Source organism: Petaurus breviceps, unplaced genomic scaffold (genome assembly GCF_028583685.1).
Source record: "Petaurus breviceps papuanus isolate PSGF00001 unplaced genomic scaffold, PetGlider_PUasm1.0 178, whole genome shotgun sequence".
Lineage (NCBI taxonomy): Eukaryota > Metazoa > Chordata > Mammalia > Diprotodontia > Petauridae > Petaurus > Petaurus breviceps.
In genome coordinates, this window is record NW_027185777.1 from 1,774,359 (window position 1) to 1,786,527 (window position 12,169).

Below are 12,169 nucleotides of genomic sequence, written 5' to 3' on the forward strand. Positions count from 1 at the left end.
CCGACTCAACTCATACTTTTAAAATAACACAATTAAAATATTACTTTTTGAAATTAAGAATTTTTTAACCTCTTTTTCTTTTCTATCTAAAGCTTCTCGTTCTGCCTGTAATTGTATTTCGAACGGCAATTCTTTGGCTTCCACAGCTCCGAACTGTTTTCGGTTCTCCACCTGTAAAAAAGAATGAGACATAAAAAGTGTTTTCTCAATTTTACAAACAGGGTCACACACACCAAACATATAAAATAAAAGGTTATAGTGCATAACAGTAGATAGAGGTCAATTAGTAGTACAGATCTTCCAAAACCGTGTCGCTATTTTAGCAGATCTTCTGTGGATACTGGGATTCTCTTTCTCCTTCAATCCATTTTATTCTGTGCAACTCTTGTCTGTCATTTTTTTAAAAAATAAAATTTCCTTTTAATAATAATCACAAGCATTTCAATATACAAGGAACAGAGTAGAAGATTATATATCCAATTGAGAACTTTACACATACAGTTTTAAAGGTGTTAAATTTAAAATGGTGAAAACCAAACTGCTCTGCTTCTTTGCATCCCTTTCAGAACTTCTTTCTGCTCTTTTCTCGGCATTTAAACTGTTTCACTGATGCCCTTTACTTCTAAACAGAAGCCCTCTTTTGTAATAAATCAATCAAGCAAAAAGGACTTATTAAACATTTACTATGTGCTAGGCACTGTGGATACAAATACAAAACAATCTAACAATCCCAAAACACAATGAACTTATACTCTAATGAGGGAAGACATCAAGTATACATAGAAATACTTAGGATCATTACAAGAATATTAAAGCCTCTAGGAGAAGGGCAGGAATAGGGGAGAGGAGGAAAGGAGTGAGTTAGGTTCTTAGCTTCCTGAGAAATGAGAAATACCTGGTGTTGGCTTTGTAGTCACTGAGATTTGGGCTGGGTGGAAAATTTTGATTGAGTAAACTTCAAAAGAGGAAAGGCTGAGTGAATGAGAGAAAGGCAGAATGTGGTGGGAAGCAGGGGGTATTGACTCCCCATTCAGGACCAGTATGTTGGGTAGAGGAAAGCTGGAGATGCAGTCACCGGGGGAATCAGGTCTCAGTGTGGGTTAAGAGATGGGAGGTGAGAGAAAGAGGTCCAAGATAAAGGTGAATTAGCTCAAGATGGGACGGAAATTCTACAGGGCACAGTAGTAGGGCTGGAGTGGGACATGGCTGGGAAAGGACTGGACAAGAAGATGAGAGAATGGGGAGGGGGGAAGAGTCAGACTATGGAAACGGGGCTGGGGAGTGCTCTCTCCTAGTACAGGGAATAGAGAGAAAGAGAAGGAGCCTAGGGGTGAGTGGCAGATGAAATAGTCTCTTCTGAACTCTCTGCAATCTGACTTCTGATTTACATTAGTCAATTTAACTGCTATCAACAAAATTACCAGTGATCTCTTAATTGACACATTTAATGGCCTTTTCTCAATCCTCATCCTTCCTGACTTCTCTGCAAACTCTTGGTTGATCAACCAATTCTCCTAGATGTCACCTCCTCTCTAGGCATTTGTGAAACTGACCTCTCCTGCTTCCCCTTCTCCATCTCCTTTCCTGGATCTTTACCCAGGTGACACCACCCAACCTTGGGTAGCTCCCAAGGACTGTGCTTGGACTTTGTGTCTTCTTCCTCTAGACCATCTCCTTTGGTGATATCATTAGCTCCTATGGGTTCAATAATCACTTCTATGCTGATGATTCTTTGGTCTATTTATCTAGGCCCTGACTTCTTTCTCTTAACACAATGCCTGGCACCTAATAAATTAGTGCATCTTAAAAACTTGTTTCCTCTCTTCCTTCCTCTCCTGTCCTCTAGTCTCCGCCACCAACATCTTGAAGTGGATGTCTGGTAGATAGCTTAAACTTAAAATAAAACTATCATCTTTCTTCCTACACCCTCTCATCTTTTCTATTTCTCTTTCACTGCTGAGAGGTCCACCAACCTCAAGTCACACAGGCTTTCACCTGAGGTATCATTTGTGATTCCTTATTCACCTTTACTCTAAATATCCAATCTGTAATCAAGTCAGGTTTCTAGCATCACTATCCCTCTCCTACACATCCTGTCTTGCCTTCTCATGCAGCCATCACCCTCGTGCAGATAGCTCCTGACCTCAGGCCTGGACTTCTTCAATGCCCTGCTGGTCTCCCTCATTCCAGTCCAGCCTCCTCTCAGCTGTCAAAGTGATTTTCCTGAAGTATGGTTTGATTATGTCTCCCCACCCCTCTGTACCGCCAGCTCTCGTGGCCCCTTTAATTCCAGGATCAGCCTTTAAAGCTCTTCAGAGGCTGGGCTCTTCCTGCCTCCCTAATCTTCTTAGACTTCCTCACCCAACTGTCCACCATGCCTAGAATGCTTTCCCTTCCTTGTTTCCAGCCTCTTAGCTTCCTTCAAGACCCACCTTCTGTAAGCGGCTCCCCTGACCCTCTTCCTCTGAGATTAAACTACCATTTGCAATGTCTATACTTTGTATGTACGTAGTTGTTCATCAGTTGTATCTCTCATTAAAATGTGAGCTCCTTAAGAGGGACAGAGTCACTCAGTGTGCAGTACAAAGCTCTTAATAAATGTTCAAAGACTAAGGCATTGGCTCTGTTTGAATATGGTATCTTATTCTGCATCTCTGTCAAAAGGTGGGATGCATACTTTAAAATGTTCCCTAAGGGTAGGGACTGCTATATTTTTGTCTTTGTATTTCCAGCACCTAGTCCTGGACCACCTCCTTGCTAGCCACCCATCCCATTTTCCTTTATATTCCTACTGGAAAGGAGAGATGCTGGAGCAGGGAGACCAATTAATAAGCTATACTGGCAGCCCAAATAAGAGACAGTGAGGGCCTGAACTAGAGAAGGACAGACAGGAGAGATGTGACAGAGACAGAGAAGGCAAGTGAATGGGTCTGTGAGGGGAGGAGGGTGAGGGAGAATTCAGAGCTGACGATGCTGAGGCTATGCACATGAGTGAAGGGAAGGATGGCAGCACCCTCACAGAAACAGGGAAGCTAGAAGACACAGGGGGAAATGGCTTCTGTTTGGATAATAACTGAGACATATCATCTGACGGTTCAAAAAGGAGCTGGGCACTGGTACTCAGCAGATAAGCTGACTAGACAGATCTGGGAGGGATGAGCACAGAAATGATAGTGACATACTCATGGGAGTTGATCAGGTCACCAAGTCAGAGACTAGGACAGAGCCTTTTTAGGGAGTGTGACATGGATGATGAGTCAGCAAGAGACTGAAGAGACACAGTCAGATGGGCAGGAGAACGGAGAGAGCACTTTTATAGAAACTCAAGAGGGGAGAATCAGGGCAACAGGATAAAAATCTGCAGAAATATCACAAAGGGTATTGTTATCCATCATGCAATTTTATGACTAAAGGAAATGGCTTCCTACAAACTGCTGTCACATCTGCTCTGTTTCTCCTCTTTTTGTTATGATACTGCTGGTTTCATACAGAAAGGCCTCATGGCATAATGTTTTTTAACTGGACCCTATACTAATCTTTCTGTATTCTCATTTTTTCCTTCTTTTTGATTTTGGAGACAATAACTCTTCTTAATTGTCTATTGTTGTCCTCTGTGATGTTTAGAGTGGCCTTGTGTTCTAAATCAGTGATGCCCCTGATGGCCAGCTCTCTTGGAAAGTATTGTTTTCTAGCTGAGGTAGGTCATGTATTCCATTGTCTTTCTTGCTGAGATTTCTGTTTTGTACTGTGTAAACTGTAAACAACGATAGAGTTAATGTCTTTATTTTGTTCATTTCTGAGTTTCTGGAGTAAACAGCTTATGTAAATAAGTAAAAAATAGAGTTCTAACTGTGCATTGTTTTCTTAGAATCTGCTTTATTTAATTATTTAATTCTATTTTTCCAGTTTTATGTCTTCTGTTTTTAATACCAACAGTAATTTTCTAATCTACCATCCAACCAATAAAAATATAACAGAACCTACTTCTTTAACAAAAGAAAACGGAAAAGTAAAACTAACCAATAAAAAACGACCACTTCTGATAGCTCCTGTAACATTCCACATGTCTAGTCAGTCCATTTTGCTACTGAAAGGTGAGAGATGTGCTTTATCATCTGGGAACAAGATTAGTTATCACACTTAATCTGAGTTAGGATGTATTTTACTACTGTTTTCATTTAATTTATTGTGGTCACTGCTTATGTTGTTCTCCTGGTTATGCTTTCTTTACTATGTATGTATGTTCTCATGTTTACAAACTTTTGTTTTCATTTACCATTTATTAAAACATCACTACATTTACCACAACTTATTCAGACATTGCTCATTCAAAGGATTTTGAGTCTAATTAGTTGTTTTTTAAAAAAATAAATCACAAAAACATATTCCTAGGAATATACACCTATCAAGTAATTTCAACAGAAATTTGATAATTGACACTTATGCATTATTTGTCAAGTTAACTTTCATAAAATAAAGTTTACCTTTTGTAGGCTGTCTGCACTTAGGAGTAATGCCTGTTCCAGTTCCCTTATTCGGGATTCCAGTTTCTCTATTTCTTCATTCCGTTCTTGCACATCCCTCTGAAGCTGCTCTTTAGACAGCAAGAGTTCACTGCATTTGTCTGTTTTTTCTTTGAGATGATTTGTTAATTGCTCAACCTAGCAAGATAATACACAAGATAAACTTGGAATTCTTTATTTTAGTATAATACTAATAGTAGAAAGCAATTTGTTCTTATTTTGTTAAGTTTTGGATAGAGGGTAAACAGCTATTGTTCCCAATTTTTAAAAGGTGATATTTCCTGAATTGATAAAATTTAATTAGCAAGAGAAAAAGAGAAACATCAGATTGTCTTGCTTGTTACACATTTTAATTTCTATTTTTGATGAATTTTAATATTTGCTTTTTTTTTGGAGGGGGAAGGTAGGGCAATTGGGGTTAAGTAACTTGCCCAAGGTCACACGGCTAAGTCTTTTTAGTGTGTGTGTGTTAAGTGTCTGAAGCTGGATTTGAACTTAGGTCCTCCTGACTCCAGGGGAGGTGCTCTATTCGCTGCGCCACCTAGCTGCCCTTAATGTTTGCTTTTTATTAGATGTCCTTCAAATTTAAGTATTTATAACTCAGTTGAGAGAAACTGCACCTTTGGGAAAATCTGGATTGGTGATGGTCCTACTGGTTGTAAGCCTCAGTCAAAGTCCTAATTCCTCTTAATGTTAGGGCTTCCTACTGCTGATCACCTTCAATGCATCCTTTATATATTTCGGTTTTATATAATTGTTTGCATACTGCCTCACCCACTAGGCTGTATTTTATCCTTCCCAGGTTTATTAGGACAACATTTGTTGCATAAAAAGATTATGGCGGGATCCTTTCCCCCATTCCTCAGTTTTTGAGAATAATTGGTATAGGATAATACTAAGTTATCTCTGTGTTCTTTAGGCGGTTCCCTCCCCACCCCTTTGGCAGCTCCTTTATAGCTTGTTCTATTTCCTTCTATGGAGTCTTCTGACAGCTTGGGTATTTCACATTTTTAAAGGTATTCCTCTATTCTATTGCATTTATATTTTTTTGTTAGAATAAAACTGTATGTAATAAGTTCAGATTACTTTTTATTTTTTTCTGATTATGTTGTGATTTCACTGTGCTGATTTGCTATTTTATTGGTTTGATTTTCTGCTCTTTTCTTTTTAACCAGACTGGCTCAAAGTTTGTCAGTTTTATTTGTTTTTTTCAAGCAACTAGCTTCTCAACAACTGTAGCTGTCTAAAAGTGAAATAAATGTCTCCTCAAGACACAGTGGAGCCATACATGACTACAGGTCTTCAAGTAAAGACAGAATCATTATTTTTTAGGGACAATGTAGAAGGGATTTCTGATTAGCCACAGGTTGAACTGAGTTCCTTTCTAGCTTTAAGTTTGGGTGTTTCTGTGCATGATAATAAAAGTAGGGTAAGGAGTTACTAACTGAAGTTACATTAATCCCATTTTGAGTGCTACATATTTTTATTGAGGATTGAAAACCACCCCAAAGAGCAGAAATGCAAGTGAAATAAGATGATCTAAGGAGGAAAGGAGGAGGATAGTCTAAGGAGGAAGAACATGACTTTAACTCAGGAGCTCTACATCTGACTGGTGAATAATCATTTATGAGAGATTATTTATTGAGTTTCTATTATAAACATGGCATGTTTCTATTTCTAAATATTTCATATTTCTATTATAACATGGTTGGGATACAGCTCCTTCATATAAACATCAACTATTATAAACAATCAAAAAATGTACAAGACATGTCCCTTGTCCCAAAAAAATTTTATCCTCTGGTAGGAAAAACATGTACCCATACAACTAAAACACAAGGCAGTAAAGTGTTAAGAACTATAGGAAAGGTACAAAGAAGGTGCTAAAGGACAGAGGCAATTTCAAGGTGGAGTGATTTAAGACAGCTTTATGGATGTGGGAGCACTTGAGCTAGATTGTATGTATTTATTTATTTGTCGTTTTGGAGGGGAAAGGCAAGGCAATTGGGGTCAAGTGACTTGCCCAAGGTCACAGAGCCAGTAAGTGTCAAGTGTCTGAGGCTGGATTTGAACTCAGGTCCTCCTGACTCCAGGGCCGGTGCTCTATTCACTGTGCCACCTAGCTGCCCCTTGAGCTAGACTCTAAAAAGATGGGCAGGATCCTCATAGCTAGAGGTAGAACAGAATGGGAAAGGGGAAAATGTAACATTCCAGAGAGAGGGAAAAGGCACAAAGGCAGCAAAGTACATGGGGTTATGAAGATGAAGGGGGAGTTGTAGAGTCTGGCTGTATAGGCTATATAATGCTTCAGGCAGCATTAGTAGATAATTCAGGAAACATAAGAATTTAGATTGTGGAGGTCCTTAATTGCAAGGGTGGTAGGAAGAAGAGACAGTTTATTTCCTAAAACTGAAGATAGTAAACAAAATTAGCCAACTACAGGTCATGGGTACTCGGGTGCTATACATGTGACCTACAAACTATGTAACTGGCTTTGTTGCATCAGTGAACATTGCCACTGTACTGTGACTCTTTAAGGAAGGACTCATGTTCCTATATGAATCATATGTCCTTTGGGAGTCAAAAGATAAATATAAAGTTATTAATTTTTAGCTAAATCCTATAAAAATACTTTCCTCATTATAACTGGTCGCTGCCCCACAGACAGACCAGGTCATTTTTTCCTGGGTGCTTCGATTCATGCTGTTCCTCTTGCATGGAATGTCTTCTTTCTTCTTTCCACTACATCTCTATCCTTTTAATCCTTCAAACTCAGTCAATCCCACCTTCCTCCACAAAGCCATCTTTTACCTTCACAAGAACTCCTTCCTGACTGAATGCCTATGGCATTTATAGTCTTTACCACATGATTCAGCACTTAATTACATATTATTTTGTATTGTACAGTACTAACACATACTTTTCTTCCACGCTTAATGGGGCTTAATTATTTTTTTTATCTCCCATGTTGCCTAAAAAAGAGCTGAGCACTCAGGAGGCCACAGATGCTGAATGAATGATCACATGGTTAATACTGGTCTGCATAGGATTAATAAAAACAAACCTGTGGCAAATTAGCAGATTTTCAAAATCAGTTGTTAACTACTCCTGCTTTGTCTCTTTAGGTCCTATATATGTCTTCTGCCCTATTTCCAGATACAGTGAGTAATGTGCATGTCAGAGCAACTAAGGACTTCATCATCAGTTTCTTCTTACTTTGTTCCATTCAATCACTCAACAAGCATCTATCACATACCTATGTGCTAGGCACTTGGCTAGGCAATGGAGACACAAGACAAACAATGCTGAGACACTGCCTTGGACTCGGGGATTATTATTTACGCTAATGCTCCACAGCCTTGTTGGAGCTGCGAGAAGCAGGGGAGCGCAGGGGAAGGACACAGAGGACCAGAGCGTGTAGGTGACTTGCTCTTGGTCAGACAGTGAGGAAGCGGCACTCTACACTCCTCTACACTACACACTGTTCTTCCCACTCCACCAGGACCCCTGGAGTCAAGAGTCTGGAAGGCTGTCCTGAGGAAGGGGGATCAGATTTGCTGTGGCTGGCTCCTGAGGACTGGAGCAGGAGGTACAAGGAGCAGAGGGAGATGGAGGTGCAGAGGAAGGAGGGAAGTGGGGCCATTTGGGCAGGAATGAGCGAGCGAGGGACATGTGACTGACTGTCAGCAGGGCTTCCTGGTACATGAGTTAGATGAGATGGCCTCTTGGGTTCCTTCCAACTCCTGAGATCCCGTAATCCAGTGAGTAATCAGTCTGCTTGCAGAAGATCCTGTCTCTGACACCCAGGGCTGAGTGACCCAATGTCTCAGTGGCCCAGACAGCTGACTCTCCACGCTGAATTTTCAGATAAATTGTTGATGCACATTTGGAAAGAATTCCCCAAGCAGGAATTCTCTATGAAACCAAAGGTTCAGTCAAAGAAATGGTCTCCTTATTTGCACATATTTTGAAATAACTGAAAGTGCATAACTCAAGAAAAGTGGAAAACAGAGGTGTGTATATTTGGTATTTCATTTCAACCATGGAAAACAAATTTGGTCAGAAATACAGTGAGTGAGGAGCTATCTCCCTGTGTTTGTGGCCAAATGTTTATTGAAAACGGAAAAAACAAAGCACAAATTGAAAGATGAAGCAACATGGAAAATTAAGAAAACAAGATGTTAAATACAACCCTAGGCAGCGTGAGGCAGTGACAACTATAATGTAGCTCTCCCTGTCCCCCCAAAGTGATCCAAAGATAAAATAAGAAGGGCAGCCTCCATTTCAGTAAGAGCAGTCAGGGCATTTGGAGGGCACAGAGAAACATCACTTCCCCTGTTTTACTTTCTTGTTCTCAAGAAATATTTACTAGGATAAATGTTTTAAGTCTACTTGATTTCAGGCTTTCCAAGTACAGCTGTTGGATGCAGTCAATGTTCCCGAACCTTACCTCTCTTGTCTGGTGCTCACTGATGGGCTGGAATTTTGGGGTGGCCTTCAGCTGCTGTTCTAGTTTCTGTATTTCTTGCTGGAACACATCTCTTTCATGTTCTCGATCAATTGCTTGTTCCTAAGATTTGAGCATAAGAATAAAAGAAGAAACAGTCATTTATGTGTTATCTTTCCTTAATGTGACATGATTTTAGAAAATCTAGCTATAGGTACAGTTCCTCTTGAAGGCGAGGAGCTGGAAGAGATGATAGCATGAAGACTTCTCTAGCTCCATAGCTCTTATAATGGCACACTCAAAGCAACGAAGATCTGTAGAGACTGACTTCTGTGCTTGACTTAGAATCTCAGAAAGAGAGATAAAATGAAGTTATTGTCAAAAGTATGATGAAGGGGCGGCCAGGTGGCACAGTGAATAGAGCACTGGCCCTGGAGTCAGGAGGATCCAAGTTCAAATCTGGCCTCAGACACTTAACATACACACACCAAAAAAAAACCCCAAACCCTAGCCATGTGACCTTGGGCAAGTCACTTAACCTCAATTGCCTCCAAAAAGCAAAAAAACAAAACAAAACATAATGAGTCAATTTAATTCAACTGATGTGAAATATAGGGAGGAAGGAAATAAGCACATTATAATAATAACAGGTAATATGTAATATGTACAGAGTGCTTACTATGTTGGACACTGTATGATGATCCTCAAGTGACTTGCCCAAGGTCACACTACTAGTAAGTATCAAAGGCCATATTTGAACAAAGGTCTTCCTGGATCCAGGCCCAGTGCTCTATCCCCTGTGCCACCAGCTGTCTCCATACAGAATGCAAAATGTGAAAAGACTTGCTAACAATATTCTTAAAATTTATTTCATTTCCTCTATAAGAGGAACACTATAACATTAATTTGGGATCACTTGTCTACAAGGTAATAAGACTTCTTTTATAAAAGCATATTGAATAAGTGAACACTTCTAATCTAGTAATTCTAAAACACTTCAGCGTTCACAGTATATACTAGTGTAGAATCCTGAAACCTTAAGGACAGCCTCTAAGAAAAACACAAAAAAAATAAAACCCGTGTAATACATAAAGGGCACTATGGGTATGTGCTTTTATTTTCCAAGATACACACCTGGTTGCGCAAGCATCTAAAGGATTCTCCCAAATTAAAAAAAAGCACAAGCCACTATATACGTGACTAGAATGTTTTCCATGAAAATCTCCCAGCGGCATAAGGAAATGTTGGTGGGGGTCACTGGCTAGTAAAGACAACGATAGAGGGAGGCAGAAGGGCTCCTCCCACATTGGTCCCTATTTATTTGCCACCACCTCTGTGCCGGGCTTCTCTCTGTTCAGACTGCTGGCCCCGTGGTGCCGCACTGTTGTCAATGCTGACTGCCCCCATCACTTTTGAATCAACACAGAAAACATCTAATTCCAGATTTTAAAAGCAGCGACCTTTAAACATGTGTGAATGAGTTGTCATGATGTAGAAGCTGAAAACCCGGAAGGTTATACCTGCCATTCTACTGGATGCAGTGGAAGGGTCCTGGATTTGCAGTTAGAGCCAGGGCTTCAGCCCAGCCAGCTCTGGGTGATGCTGGAGGTCTCTGCATGTGTCTGGGCCTCATTGTGCCCATGTGTAAAATGGAGGACTGACCCTTAATGATCCTATCTCACATTCTTTCTATCTCTAATATGATCCTGCCAAGACCAGACTGACACTCCATATCTTCAAAATAAGAAATCAGATTCATCTCTATTTTTCTCTAACTTACATCTAAAAATTTTCTCATTTTCTCCAGCTGTTTCTCCAGGGCCTGGTTTTGCTGCCTCAGATCCACCAGCTCGGCATTCTTTTCTTGTTCTAGCTCCAGAAAGCGGCTGACCTGCTCCTCCACATCCATTTCCAGAGCTTTCACTTGTTTCTGAAGGTCATCACAGACCTTTTCTGCTTGACACTGTACTTCTAGTTTTTCCTTCATTAGCTTTTCTGTTTCTTGCAGCAGTTCTGTTAACAAATGAAAAAGCACTTGCAGGTTTTGTTACCAAGTTGACGATAGAGCACTCCACACTTCTATGTACAGGATTAAACCACATGAAATAGAAAATCTGGATTTTAATTCAAACACACAAAAGAGGCAATGAGATAAGCTTTCTTTTTCTATCTTTAAAATACTCAGAATATCTAAACATATCATGTATCATCCACCACAGATCATCATTATAAGCATTTAAAAATGAGAGTACTATCACTAAATGATGATTCTTGTGGGGGAAAAAAGCAAAGAAAGTCAGTTACATGTTTTTACTACAAGGAAAGCACAAGGTTTAATTAATGCAAATACCATCACTTGATTCACACAAAGCAGTTAATTTATTCTCAACCCCAAAACGTATTTTTTATATACATGCATGCCCCGCATTTGAAAACCAATACCATAAACCTTTACACAGAAATGCTAAGAGAGAGCAATGATTCAATGACAGTAAAAGTTCCTATTCTGTTCTTTTTCAGATACCCATTCCTGAACTGCTCCTGCATCCTATACCTTCACATCCAGCAAGGGAGGACTGGCAAGTGTGTATCAAATGAAAAGGTCTTCTACTGAGTAAAGATGCAAGTCATGCTGGTGCCCAGGGTCCATATCATTGACTGACATCTGTGATATTAATGTGGTCAGGACCACGAAGCTGTGGACAATTACCTCCTCTTTATTTTTTGCAAACACTATTGATGTTAACAAGGAATATAAACATAAAGCAACCAGAAAACTTTTGTTCACTACACATCAAAGATTCTTTTGATGCCATCATCTTATGTACTACTTAACCAATTCTCGATTTAGACAATTAGCAAGAATCAATGTTAACAGCACTTGGCAAAGTAATCGTTCATATTAATTGTATTTGCAAGTTAAGAGACGCTAGTTTTAAGAAACTAAAGTAGTCTTCCGGTTAAAAAACGAATGCAATAAGATGATGGTGAATCTCTTTTGTTAAATTCAAACAAAGGAATGTGCTCTTTAATTGCAAGACATTTTTTTGTTAAAGGAAAAGTCCGTAAGTGTAAAATACAACAGCAAAGTTGCAGAGTTAGAGAAATAGTTAGTTGGAAGTCCAAGAATCATTATTTACTTAATTTTAGGAAGTAAGTCTATCACCCAATTAAAGACTGGCCATGCAGTATACAAACA

General features: G+C 39.6%; 1 protein-coding gene across 10 annotated transcripts in view; it reads right to left on the reverse strand.

Moving 5' to 3' along the window:
- Positions 1-12,169, reverse strand: part of AKAP9 (A-kinase anchoring protein 9) — a 192,806-nt gene that overhangs the window by 42,359 nt on the left and 138,278 nt on the right. For all 10 annotated transcript variants that reach the window (XM_069086173.1, XM_069086172.1, XM_069086176.1 and 7 more), the window contains 4 exons: positions 10,751-10,983; positions 8,974-9,093; positions 4,485-4,661; positions 70-171 (listed from right to left, as the gene is read on the reverse strand). In XM_069086173.1, the coding sequence (XP_068942274.1) occupies positions 70-171; positions 4,485-4,661; positions 8,974-9,093; positions 10,751-10,983 (632 nt within the window). The remainder of the gene's footprint in view (positions 1-69; positions 172-4,484; positions 4,662-8,973; positions 9,094-10,750; positions 10,984-12,169) is intronic.